Source organism: Tympanuchus pallidicinctus, unplaced genomic scaffold (genome assembly GCF_026119805.1).
Source record: "Tympanuchus pallidicinctus isolate F22 unplaced genomic scaffold, pur_lepc_1.0 scaffold11, whole genome shotgun sequence".
Lineage (NCBI taxonomy): Eukaryota > Metazoa > Chordata > Aves > Galliformes > Phasianidae > Tympanuchus > Tympanuchus pallidicinctus.
In genome coordinates this window covers 6,614,734-6,638,272 of record NW_026294627.1, presented here as the reverse complement: position 1 = coordinate 6,638,272, position 23,539 = coordinate 6,614,734, and the positions used below count along the sequence as shown (strand labels likewise).

Genomic DNA, 23,539 nt, shown 5'->3' with positions numbered 1-23,539 from the left:
TGGCTCTGCCCTTACAGTGGGGGGCGATTTGTCTTCTTTTTTAAGGAAGAGAAAATAATCTGGTCACGGGTGAGAACCAGATTGATACTATCTCTTTGTTCTGCTTTTGATTCTGGTTCGTGGCTGCTCACCAGTACTGTGATAACACACCTAATGATATGAATGAACATTATTGAAACTCAGTCATCTCTAAACAATAACGTATTCATTCCAGTTAGGTTCAGAAAGATCTTTTTTTTAGTGGATCTTAATATGATAGCAGGTTGGAAACAGAAAAGGAATTCAGTTTCAGAGAGAGAACAGATACATCATGTCACTGCATAAATCCAACTGACCCACTCAACAAATTCTGCTTTGGCTATTACTCACCAAATGATACTCCGTATGTTTCCAACTGTTTTTCATGTTTCTTAGCCAATTCATAAATTCTGTCGCTGTACCCTTTTAAGGCCTCTCCATAGTCTCTACAGTCGAATGGAATGACCTGGGAATCTGCAAGTTCATAAACCAGTTTGCCTCGCAGCTTGGCAACTGCTAGCTGTTTCGTGAAGGTGGGGTCATAAAATTTTTCCACTAACTCAAAGGTCTCGTACGCAGTGTGATAAACAGGGTAATTGCTGAATTTGTCCATTTTCTGAAAAAAAAGAGCAGGTAAATTTGTCAGTGACTACAGTGAAGGTTGTAATGCTGCCATGGTGTTCTGCACAGCTTCCAAATGAAAAAAGCTACTTCTTAGAAAACACAATTTGCTCTCCTTCCCTTCTTTTTGTGTGCTCATCCTCAGGAAAGAAAGCAACCCAAATCCACAGACTGTCACACAAGAATAAGGGAGCAGGTTTCCTTCTTCCCACCTACGCAGACCTGACTTCAGTTCCCTTGTACAGACATGGCCTTCACTGATGTGGAAATCAGTCTGAAGTTTGGGATCACAGAAATCCTCAGCCGTGGCCCCTCTGAATAATGCACAGTTTCCTGAACAAACTCCAGGGGGATGTATATATATATTAAGGGGACTGCTAATAGCACAGTGGAATGAAATCCACCCTCCCAATCAGATACTATAAATATACTCCTGAGAACTTGATAGCCCATAAAATGTACACATTACAGTAACGTTTTTATTCTCCACGCCATTAGGTTTCTTGTTAAATTCTAAAATGGTACTGATGAGTCAAAAACGAGCCAAAAATTCACTGAAGCTTTTTTTTATCAACTATGAATAAATGCTTTTAAAAGATGACTGTTCAGCACCACTTAACCCCTCAGAGCAATCTGTTGGCTCACCCTGTTCTTGGTGTAGCGCACTCTGCCAGATGCAATTCCCAGTCGCTGGAAGTAAGCTTCAAAATCACTGCCTGATCCCAGTTTGTTTATTCTGCATGTAGGAAACAGAACACATCAGAGAGGCAGTACTTATTTTATAAAATGGTGGTAATGTATGCAAAATGCAGATTTTCATAGAAATGGAGGTCAAGGCTTCTGAAGGGCACACCAGGGACGCCAGTCAGATTAGAGAGTAGATGAGCAGCAAGCTTAATTACCCTAACTGATTTTATTCCATCCAATATCCAGTATTACTACAAGGATCTCGTAATGGTAGCATCCCTGATTTGACCACATTAGGAAAAAAAATGAACGTGGCGTGCACGAGAAGTGTAGATTTGCATCAGATAAGCCTCTGCAGTCTTAAAATATTAAATACTTATTCCCAAATTAAAAGGAATTGGGAGGCAATATATGTAAAAACAGATGTGCTTACATACTTAGAGTACTCCACAGCACAAAGCCTGGCAAGCAATTTCCACAGCAGAAGACATTAACATTTGTCTCTTACAAGTAAATATTGCCATCTGCTGGATAGGTGTTGCAAGACAAAGGAAAAGCAAAATATCAGTTAAGACGGATTAGATCTAGTAGGTTTTTCAAAAGGAAGAAATCTTAATTGAGTTTGATGTGTCTAGAAGACTTTACCAAGGCTGTTACCAAGGCTTAAAAGTTGATAGGGTCATCCATGCAGAATATTTGGGTCAAATGATACAGGGAGCAGTTCTATTTGCCTTATGAGAATGTAAGATTTAGCCTTACCAGTCATGGGCTTAAACAACATGCTGAGATTTTAATATCTTCAGATATAGATTTTTAACATATAACGTCTACATCCATTGTAGAAACAAAGAATAAATATCATGAGAGCTTTTAACTACTGCCTGAGGCAGTTTCTTTCAACAAAGTACTTGCTTAGCATAACAGTCTTGATATTATTTAGAAGAGTAACTGAACTATACTTTGATTTTTTCCCCACCCTGCACTTCTGTGTTTGTTTTCCAAAATGTTTTTCTGTTCAAAACAGACTTTCAAAGAGCGTGAGATTTTGTTCTTGTAGTGGACATAGATGTCACAATCATTCAAAAAAAGGTCATGACATTTTATTTTGTTTTAGATATTGTTAGAGACTTCAAGTACTAAAAGATTTTTGCAGCACTGTCAATAACAGCACATCCTGAAGAATTCCAAAGAGCCATGCTGTGATAAAATGAAAACATTGGGAAAGTGAAAACAGACAAATTACTTACCTAGGATGACTGTTATTTTCAGGCGCAGGGTCTTTCTCAAGCCAACTCTCATAAAGAGATTTATTTTCATAGCCTTCATCAGGGCTTGAAATCTGGAGAGGAATACATTATAATCTCATTGGAAGTACCTCAAAGTCAAACTGGTATCAAAAGAGACCTTAACCAACAGCACTGCTGTATGCAAGGAGGCACATATACCCTGCTTACTGCTATATGCAACTAAACAGCATCACACAGGCACCTGGAACCAACCAGAGGCAGAGGGCAGAGCAAGACAAAAGCTGTAAGACACAAAATTAAACCCATCTGGTTTTGGAAGAAAGCAGAAGCGTACTTGGGGTTTCCAGGACTTTTTACCAACTTATTATAGCTCTGTGTATGCACACGTACAAGTGCACAGGACAGTACTGAGGAGCTGCTCCAGCTGTTCACCTCTCAGCTGGCAAGAAGAACAGACAGCCCTAAGCCACCACAACTTTGCACCACAAAACAATGGCGTTCCCTCAGGAGGCTGAGCCTGAAATGGGCATTTCTTACAGGAAGCTTATAAAGGAATTGTGGTCTGAAGCAGTGTCAGCGGAACACAGCCAAGATTGGAGCCCTGTTGTGCGAGACACACTTTCCTTTTAAAAAAAAATAGAAATGGGTAGTTATGTATCCATGATGGAAAATTAGGAAGCTAGGAAATTGGTTGTCCAAAGCTGCTAGAGGAACTATGGCAGTTTCACATAAATCAAAACCCTGGTCCAGGTCTCCAGCTATGCTTACCTGTCTGTGACAGCTATGGCTAAAGCTACCATTGTCCTTCAAGTGTAAAATTGGCCATGATCTGCACAAGATTGGGATTCTTCTCTCTCTTTTTCTTTCTCTATTTTTTTTTTAATGCAAAGCATAAATGTGCATGGGTAGATGCGGAATATTGTTGAGTCTTAATACAGCACTGAAAAACATACAGACTCCAAAAATCCTTGAAAATCCTAGGAGCTCTGACCTCTAAATTTATGGCAACAGTTAGCAGAAAAAATAACAACTTTGTGAAGCAGTCATTTGACTGCTGTCATTTTCAGGGCATTTCAGTAAAGTTTTAAGGCTAAATTGGAAATGGCATAAAAGGAGCAAGCTGAACTCTTGACACAGGCAAGTGAAAGTGCTTCATGCTCTGTCAGAGACGTTATTCTAACAGCTCTGCTCATATCAAAACCATTGACCAGCATTTTCATATAATGCTAAGAACCTTGTAAAATGAACTGTCCATTCTAACTTAGATTTAAGTCTGGAATCAGATCCCAGGAGAAAAAAGATGTTCAAATCCTTACATAAATTTTATTCTGTGATGCTAGAATCAGTGAGGCAAGGAAAAGATATATCACAGCTCTACAATGTTAATCAGTCACCTGTACATGTGTTTCTATGCTACCAGAAATGGTGGCCTAAGTAGAAGCAATTTTTCAACACATTGCCCTTAGTATCTCTGATTTCTCTTCTTTAGTCCATCAAAAAACATCATTTTCCTTGGGGAAATCCCAAAAACTTCTAATGATCTTACAGGGAAGGTCAAAGGAGTAGGAAGGAAAGGTTTCAGAATGAGAGATATGTGGTCACAGGCGGCCACTTGGGACACATCAACATTGGTAAATTTGAGGTGGTTTGGAATTGAAAACTACAAAATTGAAGCACTGTAAAAATTGAGCCATGATTTTATTTTCCATGGCAGGCAGTCACCAGTCAAGAAGTAAGAAAAGATAGCCAGAAATTATGCTCTAGAAAACTGTGGCACAAAACTGAAAAAAAAAAAAAAAAAAAAAAAAAAAGAGTATGTAGAGAAAATGCATTGTAGATGAGATGTAGATGAGATTCTTCAGAGAGAGAAAATAAGTCTTTCAGCCTCATGATAATTTGTGCTGAGAGTTAAAAAAGCAAAGGAGACATGATCTGACCACTTGTAGTAAAGCAAATCCATACATCTGGCCCACTACAAAGCCCATTCAGTCCCCTGATATTTATTACAGTGTTTCAGAAGATCAGTGAGATCTGGAGGTAATTCAAGGGGATCTGAGAACAACTGGTATCTAGCCAGTGTGAAAAGAAATAGATTTTAGATTGTAATAGATCGCACTTGAATGTCCAATGCAGTTTATTTCCTTGCATGCTTACAAGAATTGATCTCGCTTAAGTGTTTTCTTATCTCAAACTTATTTATTTATCCAATTATCTATATTCCAAGTTTTATACATACATATGTATAGTTATCTCTACATACAATTGTTTCACTATACATTGTAAATAATATTCCAGCTATGTCAGCAATACATTTCAGCCTTGCTCAGCGTACCAGGGAACTGTAAGCCAGGATTGTGTACCACTGAGAGAATGTTTTGCTACTGATTTGAGTAGGATCAAGATTCTTTCAGCATTGCTGTAAGACAAAAGCAATATTACTCAATAGTCCCATTTTATCCAATAAATTTGTGCATTCTCAGGAAATCAAGAACAATAAACACTCTGATTCAGTACCTCTTTCGTTAGATTATATATCAGTTTGTAGAGAAGAGGGGTGCAGTCAACTCTTAATGTGTAGTTGCCTGAAAATGAAGCACAGACATGGAAATCCCTCCACATACAATTGGCATTATCTTCCTAATGGATTAAGCCCTGCAGTCCTTTCTTAGACAAACTCCTTGACTCCAAGGCAAAGAATTTAGATCTTTCCTCAGAATATACACAGAAACAGACTGTTTATTTGGTCACTCTTTGTAAGCTCCTGTTTCTACACAATTATGCACTGGTTATTGAACATGCAAAGTAATGTAATGAAGTTTCCACGTAGTTCTGGAATATGTGCAACTATCCTTCATCAGCTACTTGTCACTCATTGACCCTTGTCTCTCACATGATCCCAAAAGCCTGCATTTAACAGAATGGAGTGGTAAGTGGGTAAGTATCTCATAGGGAAGCTGTCAGTCATAGCAGCAAGAGCCCCACTGCAAAGAAACTACTGCCACTGCTGAGGGAGGCAGGTCTGCAACTCAGTCTTTTCTGTAGCCACCCAACAGCAGCTGGGCAAACATCTCTCCCCTCAGATGTGGACAACAAGAAGGGTGAGAAGGTTTTGACATAATGAAACATCAGAAAACACTGTTATTAGGTCTTGTTACTGCTTTAGACCTGGGGTCATCCACTGCATGCTCACAAGAGCGAGCGTTGGACTAACAATTACAGAAAACCCAACAACACTGTGAAAAATTCTAGATAATGTTAAAATCACTTGATAACATTAATAATGTTTCCAACAAGAGTCTCTATTTGAGAACTGGAAACTAGAGACACAAAAATACTCAAAAGAATGACTTGCTATTCCTTTTATGGATTTTCACATCTCAAGGCCAATGAATAGAAAGAATTTGCGTTCAAAACATGGCACAAGAAGCGCTGTAGAAAAAGCATGATGATAAAAAAATTAATTCCCAGACTATATGGATGTTTTGGCTCTACAGCGGATGCTCAGAAGAAAGTGAAAGACGCCCAAATACTTAAAACAGTCCTCTGGTGATGGTGCTTTTTTGCCTTGCTACATATCTTTCCCACTGGTTTTACTTTCACACTTTTTTTAATGCACAAAGCAAGAGACGTGTTTGAGTAACGAGGATTTGGAAGAAAATAGTTAATGCAGCAGCATGTTGGCTGCAGATCAGCTGAAAAATATGAACGTGTTACAATCCATGCTGAGAATATGAAGCAGTTGTAAAGCTATTATTTCATCTAAGTGTGAACTTCTGCTCCACTTTTTCCACAGCATGTACGCTGTATAATTGAAGGAACAGCTCTACTGTCCTTACAGCCAACCTCCAACACAGCATTTAGAATCTGGGTTTGTCTTTTCTTTCCTTCCAATCCTTTTGTGACAGACAGAATTTTCTGCTGACAGGAGTAAGAAGAGCTTTTAAATGTGCCTACTGATATCCATTTTATTCACACAGAGTAAGCACAAAACGGTTGGGTTTAACATGGAAAAAGCAATGCCAGAAAGAACTGTGCTGAACAGATTCATGGGGCTCTACTGATGGAACTCCTCCCCTACAAGGACAGCCTGAGAGAGCTGGGGCTGTTCAGCCTGAAGAGGAGAAGGCTCCGGGGAGACATGAGAGCAGCCTTTCAGTATCTGAAGGGGGCTGTGAGAAAGAAGGGGACAGACTCTTTAGCAGGGTCTGTGGTGACAGGACAAGGGAAATGGTTTCCAACAAAACAAGGGGTGACTTAAACTGGATATTAGGAAGTTTTTCACAATGACAGTGGTGAGACACTGGCACAGGTTACCCAGAAAGGTAGTGGATGCCCCATCCCTGGAGACACTCAAGGTGAGGCTGGACAGGCTCCAAGCACCTGATGGAGCTGTACATGTCCCTGTTCAACGCAAGGGAGTTGGACTGGATGGCCTCTAAGAGTTCTTTCTCTTCCAACTCAAACAGTTCTATGATTCTATGATGATTTCAGCACAGAAAACAGCAAATGAAGATCTTCTGTAACAAAGCTCAAAATAATTTAATGACATTATCCTTGCTATTCTGATTTAGGTCATTGTGCTTGCTCTAACTTCCCAAGTCTAGCTTATAAGCAGCATTCCTGTATGCCAGATTCTTTTGAGAATCTGAAAGACACAGTAAATTAAATAATGGTGGGTCACTTTTTTTGTGAATCACTCCTGAGAGCCTATTTTTCTATGTCAGCTCAGGCATATTCTGCAAGGAACTCTGCACAGCCTCCCTCTTCACAGCACTGCACAAAGGGGTGCACCCCATCCCAAAGCAACAAAACGATTTCCCACACCTACAAAACATAACCCCAAGGTTTTGACACTAATTGTCCCGTGACTGTAAATAATTATAGTGTCCCAAGATACTGCACTTCCACAGTAAATGGAGCTGGAGCTGCAGGTATAAGTCAGCCATACATCATAACAATAATTGTATAATAATTGCTAAAGCAGTTAAGAGAGATTTAAAAATTCAGACTGCTCAGCTCATTTGCACAGAACACTGAATACAGAGGAGGCCTTCTGGCTTCCAGATATGTGGATTGCAGCTCATGGATGGCACTACCTGCAACAGGCAAGCAACATGAGGATTTGGATTGTCCTCTCCCTCCACTTCATTCTGTATTTGCTACAATTACTGAATATTACATAATTGATGTTTGCTAGCTCTGGATGCGACAATAATACACAGTAACTACTAAAACTGACATTCATAAAGTAAAGTGAGTTTAAAAGTAAGACACACCTTCTATAGAAGAATCTGCGTTGATGTACGCCACTGCCCGTTCCTGGAGGACTCTGGCATTTTCCTGGGGTTGTAAAAGTGTGATTATTACCTTCAGGTAGTGACATTTACTGAAGAGCATATTAAGTATACTAGGTGGGCTTTTTATTGTTCGTTTGTTTTAACCACATTACCTTTAGAAAACAAGTCAGGATAAGTAGCACAATGTTCTTCACCAATCACTGTGGTGTTTGAGGATGGGTCAATGATCTGAGCATACAACATTCACTCTTGCTTCTGGGACTCATTTTTGTCTGGAAAGCAACCAACCTCTCATACTGGAGAGAGTCCAGATGGGTCTTGAATATTTCCATAGAAGGAGACTAAACAAATTATCTGAGCAACCTCTTTCCTAAGCTCCGTAACCCTTACCATAAAGAAGCTCTCCCACATGTTTGTATGGAACTTTTTTATGTTCAAATTTTAGACCACTGCTCCTTGTCCTGTCACAAGACACCGAGTAGAGCCTGGCCTCATTTGTTTGCCTCCCACCTCTTTTTAGTATTTACAAACATTAATCTGACCCCCCCTCAATTTTCTTCTCCTCAGGCTGAACAGACCCAGGTTACTCAGCCTTTCCTTGTACAGGAGATGCTTCAGGCTCTGTATCAACTTTGTGGCCCTCCACTGGACTTTCTCTAGGAGATCTCTATCCTTTTTGAGCCAGGGAGCCCAGAACTGGACACAGTATTCTAAATGTAGCCTCACCAGTTTTGCTACTGGTATCACGTTCCAGTATTTAACTGAATTTTAACAATGATGAAGCGGGTATTGTTGTCATATCTATACTCACTCATTCCTAAAAACAATGAATCAAAGCAGTTTTGAGTCAACTATGCATTGCTTTCATGATAAATATTTACACATATGCTGAATTTTTTTTGCAAACCGGTAATTATTTTTGGAATTGATATTCTAATCAGGAAGGGATATGTTACTAAACCTCAGCCTTGTAATAGATATTCTAATTAGGTTAGTAATTGATACTTGATTCAATTTATAACCAACTAATTATTTTTAAATCACGCAAACTACAAATTAGCTTGATAATTGATAACTCAACAATGCACTCACTATCTTCAAAACAAACACTGGAAAGATTCTGCAGGAGAATATGAAGGAAGAAAGCAATCTTGTGTGTGCATACACAGGGCCACGCATATGTGGAAAAGCATATTTGCAGCATAAATTCCTTCATGATGTGTTTATGTGACAAAAGGACACTGCCACACTTGCAGAGTCTTTGTTACAGAGAAGACAGTAAATATAATGGATTAATTTTTCCCAAGATTTAGTAGATGGCAGATCTGGCAGCTGCAGGAAAACGAATGTAAGCTGTGAGGAATGTCTCCAGAGAAACTAAAATCTAATTTTGGTGTCAAAGAGGAGGAATGCACACCACTGAGACAAAGCAGGAAAACAATAATAGAAAAACATTGAGGTTCAGATAGGAGAGGTGCTTAGAGGCTTCTAATCTACTACAGCTGTCATGGAGTGAAATAGCAGATGATAGATTACTGGCTGTTAAATTATTTAACAAAAAACACAGAGCAGCAGTAGTAATATGAGAACAAGCATATAGAGAACTAATCTATTCATTACTTGCTCAAGAGAAATGATCTTTTAAATATCATGCTTCCATACACCTCATACTTAAAATTGTTCTTTTTTCTTTTGATCGCATCTAAACGTGCCCAGATACATAAAGAAAGAAACCATAAATAAAAGATTAATATACAGTACACTTCTGTTACCACTGGAATTCAGGAGAGATGAAGTTTTAGAACCAACTCCCTCTAGTCAATAAATAATTTTAAAAGTAATTTATGTTATGTTTCCTTTGTCTAATATCCCATAAAACAACATTAAGGGGCAGAGTGTCTATTGCAGCTGGAAGCAAAACATAATTTCATGGGAGAAAAGGTTAGTGCAAGTCCAAGGAAAGAGAAATCTCAGCTTTGTTAACAGATGAATGATGCTGTTTCATGTTTCTGGTTTTTGTTCTGCAATTTTGTGTTCTACTGATAAACAAACTCAATAAAAACATTTAAGTATTTTCTTTTACGTATTGTGAAAGCAAAATCCAAGTTCTATAAGTACAGAATATGTATAATAAATGAAATTTTAACAGCAAATAATCTGTTAAATGTTCCAGTGCTAATAAACCATGTTATTTACCTCAGCCCATTCTGTGGAACCCAGCAATCCAAATTCCTCTGCATCCCAGCTAGCAAAAATGATAGTTCGCTTAGGTCTCCAGCCTGCAGTCACCAAATTAATTTTCAAGTTTAATTTCACCACAGTTAATTGAATCTCTTAAAAAAAATAGACTTAATTGAAATAGCAGGAAAAAAAAAAAAAAAGAAACAACAATTCTAGGTTCTTTAGAGAAACATATTACTGCAAAGACATTTCTTCTTAATGTAACATTTTCATTCCGTACAACTAAAGCAGTAATATTACACTGACAAGAAAGATGAGGGAATAAATTCAGCCAACTAAGATGCAATGCTGCATTTGCATCTCTTCAACGAATGTGTATATTTCATAATGAAATATACAACCAACTTTCTGTAAAGGTGAAGCTTAAATCAAAGCAGCTGCTACTGGGAATATTCATCACAGTCTCTCAAAGCTGTTCTTTTCCACATCCATCACTTTAAGTCCATAATAATTAAGTTACCTTCCATCTTCATTTTACCAAAACTTCGAACAACCTCTTGAAGAACAGCTGCACCCGTACTTGGATCAATACCACCAAATACCCAGGAGTCTCTATGACCTCCTAAAATAATGTATCTATCTGCAAACAAGCACACAATATCAATCCTGACTTAAAAATGCATTTAGGTTATTTGCATTTCTATTGATTCCACCATTATTATTCAACATATTAGTCAGTAACATGGACAGTGGGATTTAGCGGGGGGACTGGAGCACCTCTCCTATGAGGACAGGCTGAGGGAGCTGGGCTTGTTCAGCCCAGAGAAAAGAAGGCTGCAGGGTGACCTCATTGCAGCCTTTCAGTACCTAAAGGGAGCCTACAAACTGGAGGGGAATCAACTCTTTGAAAGGGTAGATAGCAGCAGGACAAGGGGAAATGGTTTTGAGAGAGGGAAGATTCAGGTTGGATGTCAGGGGGAAGTTCTTCACAGAGAGAGTGGTGAGGTGCTGGAACAGCTGCCCAGAGAGTCTGTGGATGCCCCGACCCTGGAGGTGTTCAGGGCCAGGTTGGATGGGGCCCTGGGCAGCCTGGTCTAGTATTAAATGGGGAGGTCGGTGGCCCTGCATGTGGCAGGGGGTTGGAGATTCATGATCCTTGAGGTCCTTTGCAACCCTGGCCATTCTGTGATTTGGTAATTCTTTGATAGTGCACCCTCACCAGCTTTGTCAGTGACACCGAGCTGCACGGTGTGGTTGAAATACTGGAGGAGAGGGATACCATCCAGAGGGATCAGGACAGGCTGGAGAGATGGACCCAGCAAACCTCATTAAGTTCAACAAGGCCAAGTGCAAGGTCCTACATCTGGCTCAGGGCAATTTCAAACACAGATATAGGCTGAGAGATGAGTAGATTGAGGAACAGCCCTGAGAAGCCAGTGTTCAGGATGGAGAAGCTTGACATGAGCCAAGTGTGCTCTTACAGCCCAGATGGAGAACAGTCTCCTGTGCTGCATCAAAAGCAGGGAGGCAGCAGGGTGAGGGAGGGTACTGTCCTGGAGCACTGCATCTGTGTCTGGGATCCCCAATAAAAGAAACACAAGGATTTCTTTGGGTGGGTCCAGAGTACCATGAAGATGGTCAGAGGGCTGTAACACATCTCTTACGAAGAAAGGCTAAGGCAGCTGGGGTTGTTCAGCCTGGAGAACTGAAGGCTCTGGGGAGAACTTACTACAGCCCTTCAGTGCCTAAAGGGGGTTTATATGAAAGATGAAGAAAGACTTTTTACAAAAGCATGCAGATAGGACAACAAGTTAAGCTTTTAAACTAAAAGAGAGTTGGATTAGATATAGGGAAGAAAATTTTTATTTGGCAGTTTTGGCAGGGCCTTTTTTATGAGGCCCTGGCACTGCTGACCAAAGAGCTGTGGGTGCCCCAGCCCTGGAGGTGCTCAGGGCCAGGTTGGATGGGCCCTGGGCAGCCTGAGCTGGTGGGGGGCAACCAGCCCATGACAGGGGTTGGAACAGGGTGGGTTTTACTGCCCCTTCCAATGCAAGCAAATCTATTCTACACACTTTTTGAATTAACATTCTTTTATGCACGTCTTGTTACTCAGTCCCAACAATAGGATGTTAAGGTCCTAAATCATAACCAGTTTTCTGCGCTTTGCATTCTGTCAAGATTTGCCAGACAAAGCATATTAATTATATAAGCAGAATCCCATGGTAAAAGGACAGGCATGTAAAGAATTATGTCTATCATTCTAGCATCATAATTCAAGTATATTCTTGAGAATGCCTATTAAAAACAGTGTAGTGGAGGGATGGGACAAGCTATTAAAGATTTCTCAGGTTCCAACACTCTCTGGCTATCCTAGAAAGTGACTTTTTCTTGAAACCCGATGACAATTTCACCAAACAGCAATAAAGAAGGAATTCTTATGCTCACCTGGTTCCACAGCTCCTCTGATGACACCAATGACGTTGTAAATTCGAGCAATTTCATTGTTTGTATGAATGTGCATTCTGACTTTTCTGAAATGAAAAGCAGTTGGTGTAACCATCTCTGAGAAGATTCTAAGAAAGTTTATGTTCCTGTTTTGCTTTGTGTGTTCAGCAGTTATCTAATCCATCATGCTGCATCAGCCTCCCATTTCATATTTCAAGTTAAACTGTTGACAGGAAGAGGTCTATACAGGTCAGCTTCTGAAGTTTCAAATGGTGACAGAATTTATTGAATTGTTATTTCTGGGTGACAATTGGTCAAAGGTATGTTAGAGCAGGAAATGAAAAGCCTACACAGTAACTAAAAATGAACCTGAATTTTGATCAAAATGATAACTGCAGATATAAATATCTTTACAAGGAATACACTGTGATTTTTTAGCAAAACTACATGAATTGTGATAGAAGTTGGAGAGATGGTCATTATAAACAGTTATGCACAAATACACTGAAATCTCTGTTTAAGACAGCAGATCAAAGTGATCAAAATTTGTCAAAGCAAAACAACATTGAAAAAAAAACTTCTCATGAAATTTCATAAAAAGAAAGGGAATTCAGGTATTAGAAGAACTAAAAATAATGTACTATTCAGCCCCTTTTAACCTATAGAAGACACAAAGAATGAAACAGCACTGATTTGGGGTCTGGCAAAACTCCAAGAGTTTCTCATCTTTTCGGCAGTGGATCTGCATGGCTGTCAAAATCGAGACCCACTTCTCAAGACAGCTACTGGATCACTGCCCAGAAAGAAACTGGCACCTGTGGCTTGAACATGCTTATACTTACACATTTCCATGTACAAGTGACTGTCGACCTAGACTCAAAAGTCTCCTTTCGATATGGAATTACTCTGATAGAAAAGTATATGCAGGATTAGTCTCTACAAAAACTACTTCTCCTATCAAGTGGGAAGATGTTAAAAAGTGCATTCAAAAATATTTCCTTTGCATACGTGTTCACAATGAATCATGGTAGTTCTTTCCTAACTGTTGGTTTTATTACTCTTGAAGACATTTAAAACAGCACCTTGATTACGCTTTCTTGTTTTTTTCCTACTTTGTTCCTACTTTGCTCATTTTCAGATAGTGTTAGAACAGACAAGGAAAGAAAAAGGATAAATGAAGTCTTTGCAGAATTATATAGTGTCAAAATAATATCTTGTTCTGCAGGAAGAAGTTGCTCAAAGTTGCTCCAGCAACTGCTGGAGACCTGACCAGTTTTATTTCTCCATCAGAGATGAAAAAAGGCAAAGAGCAAAATACTATTGCTAATCCAATAGTTCCACGTCCAATTTCTCCCTATTCAAATTAGTCAGACATTGAGCTTCATTTTCTTATATCCTACTATTTTACAGGCTTTCCACCGTGGGAACTACCAACTTTGGGAAACAGTTGATGGACTCACAAACCATTCCACAGCTCTTATGTTCAAAGAAACACTGGGGGGGCTTCCAGTGGACAATGGAAAGCTATCTAGAAGAGGACTACCTAATTAGTAGTGCTTCCCTTTTGGACATTTACAAATTAACTATTTTCCCCTTGGTCAATAGAAACACGAAAGAAAAGTAATAGATAGATGGACTGGATATATACTCTTTGCATCTGTCTATCCATTTACATTGGGAAACACTGAGCAACACTGCAGTTTTGACCATTTACCTCCAAATTCTAATATTTATCATTAAGTGTTCCCCACTGAGAATGAAGTTAATTTATCCAGGGCAGAGTGACTGGAACTAGATTTGACTTCAAGGTCCCTCTCATTCAAAACCATTCTATGATTGTATGTTGCTATTAGAACACATCTGGTTGTTTTGTTTCACAGACTTTTTCTTGTGGACATTTTTGCAGTTTTTATGAACAGGTGAGCATTAAAACAGACCTTGTTGAAAAGTTGTTTGCAAATCCTGGCCCTACATTGTATGATACATTCAGAGCTCCCTTCCAGGTGCTGTCTGGAGCTGCAGGTCCTCCCATTGCACTGTTAAGTGAAAACCAAGAAAAGCAGTTGAACAGTGGGCTAAAACCAGAAATTCCTTTAAAAGCTGGTGCGCCTAAACCAAAGTGGGCTTACAAAACTCTTAAAAACATCATGCCAGAAACATTGCTCCAAATCTTTGAAATTTCTGAAGCACACACTACTACAGAATAACAATAAATATAAGTAACTACACAGATTCCACCATCTTAGAACAAGAAAATCTCACAGTACATTTGTGAATGCTAAATTGTGGTGAAGAGCATTGACGTATACTCACTGTAATAACACTTCTGCATCATGATATCCAATGGGATGAACTGGGATTTTTGGAATCCCTACACCTTCATTCACTTTGTATCGGAAAGTGTACTCTAAAAAGCCAGAACAAAATATCCATTGTACAACATTCTTATCAGCTTTCACCAAACTAGACTGAGATTTCTTTTGATCGATGCAGCCACATATCGCTCACAAGCATACATCAATTCCTAAATCATTTCTTACATCATTTCTCAGATATTGCTTCTAGAAAACCAAAACGTAATGAGAGAGTCTGCACAGCCCCCACAAGAGGTCTAAAGAGGACTCTGAAAGAGACTGACTGCTTCACATTCAGAGAACATTCAAGCTGAAAACATCTGGACACTGGAAGAATTATGCATATCAGACACACTTCTTTGTTTCTAACCTTGCATGGGCATCCCTTAAAGTTGGTTGTAGAAAGAGATTATTGGTGTGGATGAATCCCTAATCTGAATGCACATTTGACTGAAGGCTAGATTTGCTAGCCTTCCATCTACATGCTAGCATGTCCATCTACATTATTGTGTCTCTTCAAAGCTGAATGGTGTTGTGTGATGCCTCCAGTAGTGATCACACAAGCCAGAAGCACTGTTTTGTTGCCAACCCTTTGGCAGACAGGACTGGTAGGCACCTTAATTCAGGATGCCTATAGACACAAGACAAGCATATGGTGCCAAGTTTCAAAAGGCTTTAGGCTATTGTTATTTTTTATTACAGAAATTTACACCCTGTATAGAGAATTTTAAATTGTTTTTCTACTTGGAATTTCGGATGAGAAAGAAAACATACCTCCAAGCAAAACTATTACTTCTCTTTGATCATAGAATATAATGTAGTTTAAACTTGTCCTCTTGCGAAACATAGAGATTTAAAAACAGCTGTAAATTGTTACTCATTTTCAACTACTTTGCAGTCTGTGAACCTGAAATCATTCATCTGAGTGTTGTAAGGCTGAGAAAATGCAAAGAGATTTTCCAGAAAACGTAACCATCCCCATGATATACAGGCAGAATCTACTGTGCACCGGGAAAATGAATGACTGCTAGAAGACATTTTAAGTAGCTTTTCTCTTTGCATCTGTACCAAAACCAGACGAATTTCTAGAGCTACAGTAACTTTCAGTATCATTTTAGAAAGTACTTGATGGTCCAAGGTACAGATCTGCCACTTACCTTTTGCAGGATAACCAGGTGTTAGAGGATCCCCAGCTCCATTCAGGTTCAGCACATTCCCACGCTGGACTCCTCTGCCTGGAAGGTTCCAGCCATCTGGGTAAGGATCTACTCCTGGGGCACAGTAATCAGCAGGGTCTGAATAAAGTATGACCCCTATGGCTCCTGCTAGAATGGCATTTTTAACCTGTAAAATGATTTGACATTAAGAAATACAGATTTTCTTAAGTGCAATAACAATTTTGAGTGCTGTGATTTATTCCCATGGGGACGTAGTTTTAGAAGATATATATGTGGAAAAGTGAAAATGATCACAGACTCATCAGAGCAAACCACAACAAAAGACATTAAGTTCATTATTTGTGTCACACCTTTAAATCATACCTCAAAGCTGTGAGATAAAGCACACGGCATAACACTGAGAGAAAAAAAAAAAACTAACCACTACCATCCTTTTCCTTCTATCCTGAATTTTATTGGAGTTGATGTCCAAAGCCAGAGGAGTAGTTACTCAATGTCTGTACATCAGAATCCATGCTGAATCCTTCTCCAAAATACTGCAGTTCTTTAGATGAAAAGTAGTAAATATTTTGGCTCTACATAATACTCCATTCCCCAAACTAATCTCTTGCAAGAATTGTCTAAAGAGTTTGTAGTCATATCACTCTCACAAGATTAGTGTGCTTAACAATTTTCCTTCTGTTACAAGTTACAGTAAAGAAGGCAGACATGCTGAATGCATTACCAGGACTCTTCAACATCTTTATCAATGACACAGATTATAGGACCGAGCACACCCTCAGCAAGTTTGCTGATGTCACCAAGCTGACTATTGCAGTTGATAGGGCAGAAGGAAGGGATGCCATCCAGAGGGACCTTGATAAACTCAAGAGATGGATCCATATCAACCTAATGAGATTCAATAAAGCAAAGTGCAGAATTTTGCACTTGGGTCAGGGTAACTTCAGGTGTATATATAGAATGGGGGAAGAAATCCTTGAGAGTAGCCTTGCTGAAGACTTAGAGTTCTGGTAGATGGAAAATTTAACACAAGCCAGCAGTGCGCTCTTACAGCCTGGAAGGCCAACAATATCCTGGGCTGCATCAGAAGAGGTTGGCAGCAGTGCAAGGGAGATAACTGTCCCACTCTACTCTGCCCTCATGAGGTCCCATCTGCTTCCAGGTCTAGGGGTCCCAATGCAGGAAAGATGGGGAGCTGTTGGAGAGCATCCAGAGGAGGGCCATTAAGATGATAAGAGTGCTGGAGCACCTCCCCTGCAAAGACAGGCTGAGGGAGCTCGGCTTGTTCAACTGAAGAAGAGAAGGCTGTGGGGTGACTTCATTAAGGCCTTTCAATATTTAAAGGGAGATTATAAACAGAAGGAAAATAAACATTTTACATGGGTAGATAGTGCTTACACAAGAGGAAATGGTTTTAAATCAAAGGAGGGGAGATTTAGATTCGATGTCAGGAGGAAGTTTTTCACTGAGATGGGAGTGAGGTGCTGGAACAGGCTGTCCAGAGAGGCTGTGGTTCCTGGAGGTGTTTAAGGCCAGGTTAGCAGTTGGCAATCCTGCCTGTGTCAGAGAGGTTGGAGCTTCATGAATCTTGAGGTCCCTTCCAACCAAGCTATTTTATGATTCTATGATTCTGCTCATATATTGCAACTTACATTTGTCGTTAACTCCTGCAGGCTTTACTATGAGCAGTATTAGGCTTTACTATGAGCAGTATTAGACAAAGCTACCTACAAAAAAAATAAAATAAAATTAAAAAAAAAAAAAAAAAAAAAAATTAAACACAGTACTCACTTTGTTTCCTCTGAAGATCTTCCCATATCTGGCTATGACAATCTTTCCTGTACAGTTAATTCCCATTTCACGCTCCAGCTTAAAAAAATCTTCAGTGCGGCCATAATTCACATATACCAGATCTGCCTGTACAGTAAAGAACATCAGTTTGTTGGCAATTGGTCATCAAACAAACAAAATACCTCTTCAGTTTTCTTCATGTGTGATATACTTTGCATTTCCATACATGAGTTCCAGCCCCGATAAAAGTAATGGCAAAATATTTCCATCATATCTACAGGAAATCTTGTCTTAGGCAGCTGACCTTCCTGTATTACCCTGCACTTAAATGCTGCCCAGCAGCCGTACAAAGCAAGGCTGCAAATGAAAGCAACACAGTCTGCTAACGTAACAAAGTTCTGTGGCCATGGATAGATAACGCTATTTCTTGTACACATAGACACTTGCTATTATATAATTTTATTCATATATATATATAAAACAGTGCTGCCCCTGACTGATCTATCCATGAAGAATTATTAGTTTGAGTGATTTTTTTAACCTCTAAAGACACACACTCAATCCGAAATGTCTTTCAAAATGATTTCTATAGTTATTTCCACTCATGGAAAACCTTTCCACGTGACTGAGTAATGTGGAGTAATCTGAGATGTATCCAGTTTTCCATAGAAATAGAAGCTCTTCACTTGTTTCACAACCACATTTCTAACACTTTCAGAAAGGCTTCTTTTAAATAGCCTTCTGAACTTCGCACAATATGTGGCCTAGCTGTCTTTTTCTTCCCTTTTACTAGTGGTTAATTAAAATTTCTACAAGGAATATTTTGAAATGTTGAAGCAATCCACTCCACCAAGTGTTTCTCAAAACATGATTTCAGTCAACAAATCTCTTACTTTTCTTTCTCACCTCTGGTGTTCCTTGCGCTGAAAAAGCATTATATGGTGGCGATATATCAGTAACATTTTCATATCCCTCAGGAGGTGGTTCAAATGATGAAGTATTGAAAATCTATCAATAAATAACATGTCTTTGGTCAAGCAGTGCAACTCAAGGTGTAAGTTTGGCTAATGCAAATGATATGCTAATTTCCTTAAACTGTCAGCAAAAAGATGGAATGCTAAGCATCATGCGTAACTTCAAAGAAAAATCAGCTGAGGATACATGGCTGAATTTTTATAACACAACGCTGCTATGAATACAGATCACTTGTCAGAAGATGTTCATCAGTCACTTAAGTAAAGAAGTAGCTGAAAAATGCCAAGAGGTGATGGAAATACAGAGACACCTAGTTCATCCATGCCTTCACAGGCATTTCTTGTGAGAACTCCCACCTATGTTATTATTCATTATTCACCTCTCTGAAGTACTTACACTCCAGTTAAACATGCAGCCTTTCACCACTACCTATCTGTAACACTCATGTTGTCTCAAGGTTTACTTTTATTCTTTGTTACCTTGTGAGAGTCCCAGAGATTGTGTTTCCCAGAGATTGTGATTGTAAGTTTCTGGAAGGCTTTCTCCACTCTTTTAACTTTAAGTTCATTCCTTCCTGAGCACATATTCCTCAGTTCCTACCAGTGGTCTCCATTCCTGACAGTGTGCTATGATGCTTCCCTAGCAGCTCCATCTTCCCTCTTCACTGCTACCTATTAATTCTCCTGGGTGTAAAAAATGAAGAAGGTGACTACATACGAGTCATTTGTTATTACTTCCAACACCCCAGGAAGGCAGTAAGATCATATTCAGAGCAATTGAAAAGAGGCAGTACTCCATACAGTGAGCAGCACTGCACAGCATTCCTCAGCTGTGTGGAAACAATTGTACAGACATTCAAGCAGACCCTGGATAGGCACTTGGAACAGAGAGCTAATAAGAGTACTAACCAATTAAATACTTGAAAAAGAGGTCTAACAAGTCCTCTGAATGTGATACAATCATATTTGAACTGAAAACATCTAGACACTGGAAGAATTATGCACATTTGACACGTTTCTTTTTCTTAAATTTGCCTGGGCATCTACTTAAAGCTGTTTGCAGGAAGAGGATTTTGGTCTAGATGTACCTCTAATATGAACCAGTGGTGGTCATTCTTACATGTTGTGGCATACATGTGCTGAGTCCCTGCCCATCCTCACGTCCTTTCTCTTCTGTATGAGGCACTGAGATTTAAGCCACACCATTCTGTTTTGCTGCACAGACTGGAAAACTATTTTTACATTTGAGTTCTCTTTCCACTGGATTTTTTATCAGAATATAAAGCCCAGTGCTGGGATCAGGGAGTGTGAAGACAGAGGAAGACGTTATTTCTTAAAAGAGATCTTACATAAATATAGCTTAATCGTTAAAAATATCACCTCATTCCCTTGATCATCAATTACTGAGATGTAGTTTGGCTGTGTTTCACTTGGGTAGGAAAGCAGCACATCATAATGAACAAGTTCTGCTGAATCCAATCCAAATTCCTTCCACTGGCCTTGAATTTGTTTGGCAAGAAGAAAATTCTGCTCAGTTCCTGCAAGATGAGGCAACTTGGTAAAGGAGCTAGAATAAAACAAAAGGTCACCAGTAGTAGTTATCAGTTCACTGAATCAAAGAATCACAGAATCATGATTAAGGTTGGAAAAGAACTCTAAGATCATCAAATGCAAACAACAGTCCAACCCCACCATGACCACTAACCATGTCCCTCAGTGCCACGTCTACACAGTTCTTGAACACCTCCAGGGATGGTGACTGCACACCCTCCCTGGGCAGCCTGTGCCAATACTTCACTCTATCTGAGGTGAAATTTTTCCTAATATCAAACCTGAACCACTTCTCTTCATCATCATTTGTTCCAAATTGTAACTACACACATAACTCAGTGGCATGCAAGCATTGTAACCTTTTGAATGTATAGATTTTCTACTTGGACTAACTGGATTAACTGGATTATTGCTTATACTGAAAAATCAAGGACACATTAGAGAGATTATCAATCAAATGTAATTAATAGCAATCAGTCTTTACCAAATAAAGTAAAATAATCTCTGTCAGAGAACAAAGAACAAAATTCTTCACATCTCTGATGCTAGAGCTTCAGAGAATCATGAAGAAAAAAGCAGTTGTACTATTTTAGATGTAGACTATAGAAAATCTTCATAGCAAAATTTTATGATGAGCACTGGAAGCAATAGAGCTTGAGGGAAGTACCCATGTGCTGAAAAGACAGTTTCAAAAATGGGGAGGAAAGCAGCAGAAGGGTTGTGGGTCTCTCCCTTCCCCTCTCCCCAGGCAGCCTGCACAAACCAGGCATTTTCAATGCATCTTAGCAGTTCTGCTTTCAGGGACTGTTTCTTGGAGCTGATGTTATCACTTCCCAGCTTTCCTGGCTGATGAAATTAATCACAAGGCAAGATGAGCAGGGCTTACCGAAGGAATCGCTTGATGCTTTCGGCTTTCATTTCATCCACAAGTTTCTGTCTCACATTCTGAAAGACATCTGAAGAGTTGGGGTTTTTTTCGGTTGGCTTTGTAAACCATCCTGAAAGACATTTTGAAAAGTTATTTATGAAAAAGTCATTATTGAAAAGATCCTATTTAGCAAGAGCCCCAGCTCTCACATATATGGGCCCACGTGGAACTTCAAGTACAGAGCGTCACATTAAAGTCAAGAGGATGATTGGGGCTTAAAGTGTTCTCTGTCAGTGCCTGCTGACTCAAACAGAGGAGTGAAACAGAGAAGCAAAAAAAATTTTACTGGCTGAATTGCAAAATAAGTGACATCATTAAAAGAACATAAGCTAAACCTCTGGTAAATATTGTTGATTTTTAAGGCAGATTCATCTCTTGTTAGTTTTTAACTATGGTATAGATTCTGAATTATGTGTGAAGTTTCCTTAATTTTACAGGTATTTAAAAACCTGTGTATGAGCATGTTCAAAGCAAAAGCCTAGGACTCAAAAGCCCCTGTAGCAAAACCACCAGAAATTTGCTGTTTAGGGATCTCCTAAATGAAAGCAACAACTTTTATATTTCATAGCCTTCCTTCATGCTTTAGCCCTTTGCTTCGGTTGCAACACAAGGTTAGAAAGGACAGATGCAGACATGCAATTTTAGACATAAAATCAAATGTTGCATGTGACTACAGAAATGAATCTGAAGTTGTAGTGCAGTGCATTGGACACAATGGAAAATTCAGCAGCTCCGCTCCTGGCTGTTAGACAGCACTCCTCCTTGTCTGCATTCCTTTAACAGAATAGGAGCATTTCAATAGACCTTCAGAAGGAATCACAAAATAAAAATTAAAGAAAGAAAAATCCTGGAGGTTTTGCAGTCATGTAAATCTCAAACTCTTCTGTTAACCTCTCCTCTCTGGATTGCCTGTTGCAGGGAGCTGTCAGCTCACTGTGGCTCCTCTTCTGCTGAAGCGTGACTGCTGTATTCCTCTCCCTCCCCAAAGACACAAATCTGAGAGATGAACACTCTTGGTGCAAGTGAGCATTATCTGAAGTCCATGGACAGCAGCCCAAGCTCCTAGATGGGAAGTTAGTCACAACACGGGTCGCATAGAAGTGTCTGTGGAGGACAAGAGCTGCAGGCTGAGTCCCAGAGCTCTGTACTCACCTATGAGAAAGCCCAGCACAAAGCAGCCCAGCAGCGCAGGGCAGCCCAGCCATGTGCAGAGGGTGGCCCGGCTCCTGGCCATACGGGCAGCTCTGTGACAGGCAAAGAGGGCAGGCAAGCTGCTGCCTTCTTTCTCCTCCTTTCTCTCCCCCTCCTCTTTCACCCCTCGGCACCAGGGCTGCCTCTAGCTTCAGTGATCCTCAGCTCATGTCCTGCCTAGGAAGCTGCAACCCGGCGATGAGAATGGGAGGATTTTCTGAGCACAGCAAACCGCCCCACATGACAGTCTGTGTATCAGAACAAAGGCTGTGCAGCAAGCAGTGCTTAACTATTATTTTTAAAAACATTTTCTACTAATTATCAGAACTTTCTGCTTTTGAAAGTTCCTGTTTCAAGCTGAAACCACAATCTGTGGAAGTGACCGCAAGATGAAATGGAGGAAGGGAAAATTACTTTCTCTTTACTGAGGAAGCATTGAATCGCTCCTCTTTGTAATCTGTGGTTATGTTGGCAAGCAATAAACACTTAAATTAGCCAATGGGGACACTTCCAGATGTCACTTTCCAATTTAGATACGTTGCCAAAGGATTTCCTACATCCTTTAGCTTCTTACATTTTGGACTACGAGGTCCCTCGGATCTAGTTTTGACAGTCTAATTCTACCAAATCCATCAGTATTTCGTGGGAAAGGATGCAGCCTCAGCCCAGGGAAAAGCCAATTCTTTTTGTGGAAACTTACCCTGGCTCTGTATCTCTCTCCCTGCCACTGAAGCCAAGGCAGATCTTTCTGGAACTGAGGGCCTGCCCACGAGACAGCTTCTCAGGATGAAGGCAGGAAAGCTTTTCTGGGAACCCAGACATGCACGCTGTTCTTACTGCTCAATCCCAAAGGTCCAAAGGAGATAGATCCTGTGAAAGAAACGGCAGTGCTCCAAGTATCAAGTAAATCAAATGTCTCAGACTGTACCGAGAGGAAAATAATCAGAAATAGCTGGAAAGGCTGCTTAGCATCCCAGTCACAGCAGGAAGGGCCTTTCAAGAAGGCTTGAGATACAGAAGAGTTGCAAGACTTGGGGATTCTATTCCACTCAAAGCCATGAACTTGAGCATGCGGC

At 39.8% G+C, this 23,539-nt stretch overlaps 1 protein-coding gene across 4 annotated transcripts in view; it reads right to left on the bottom strand.

The window, feature by feature from the left end:
• The window catches only part of LOC128074160 (N-acetylated-alpha-linked acidic dipeptidase 2-like), a 32,021-nt gene extending 8,759 nt beyond the window's left edge, over positions 1 to 23,262 (bottom strand). The window contains exons 1-16 of one of the 4 annotated variants that reach the window (XM_052669758.1): positions 23,164 to 23,262; positions 21,231 to 21,342; positions 20,174 to 20,360; positions 18,726 to 18,827; positions 17,820 to 17,945; positions 16,008 to 16,194; positions 14,810 to 14,903; positions 14,434 to 14,532; positions 12,497 to 12,582; positions 10,572 to 10,691; positions 10,067 to 10,149; positions 7,850 to 7,913; positions 5,088 to 5,155; positions 2,574 to 2,665; positions 1,285 to 1,375; positions 370 to 634 (exon numbers count right to left, since the gene is read on the bottom strand). In XM_052669758.1, coding sequence (XP_052525718.1) covers positions 370 to 634; positions 1,285 to 1,375; positions 2,574 to 2,665; positions 5,088 to 5,155; positions 7,850 to 7,913; positions 10,067 to 10,149; positions 10,572 to 10,691; positions 12,497 to 12,582; positions 14,434 to 14,532; positions 14,810 to 14,903; positions 16,008 to 16,194; positions 17,820 to 17,945; positions 18,726 to 18,827; positions 20,174 to 20,360; positions 21,231 to 21,262 — 1,696 coding nt within the window. In that variant the 5' untranslated portion in view covers positions 21,263 to 21,342; positions 23,164 to 23,262. Of the gene's footprint in view, positions 1 to 369; positions 635 to 1,284; positions 1,376 to 2,573; positions 2,666 to 5,087; positions 5,156 to 7,849; positions 7,914 to 10,066; positions 10,150 to 10,571; positions 10,692 to 12,496; positions 12,583 to 14,433; positions 14,533 to 14,809; positions 14,904 to 16,007; positions 16,195 to 17,819; positions 17,946 to 18,725; positions 18,828 to 19,273; positions 19,294 to 20,173; positions 20,361 to 21,230; positions 21,343 to 22,424; positions 22,631 to 23,163 lie in introns of those variants that run through there. The other 3 variants (XM_052669766.1, XM_052669752.1, XM_052669774.1) reach the window with 3 other exon arrangements.
• Between the last annotated feature and the right edge of the window lie 277 nt (positions 23,263 to 23,539).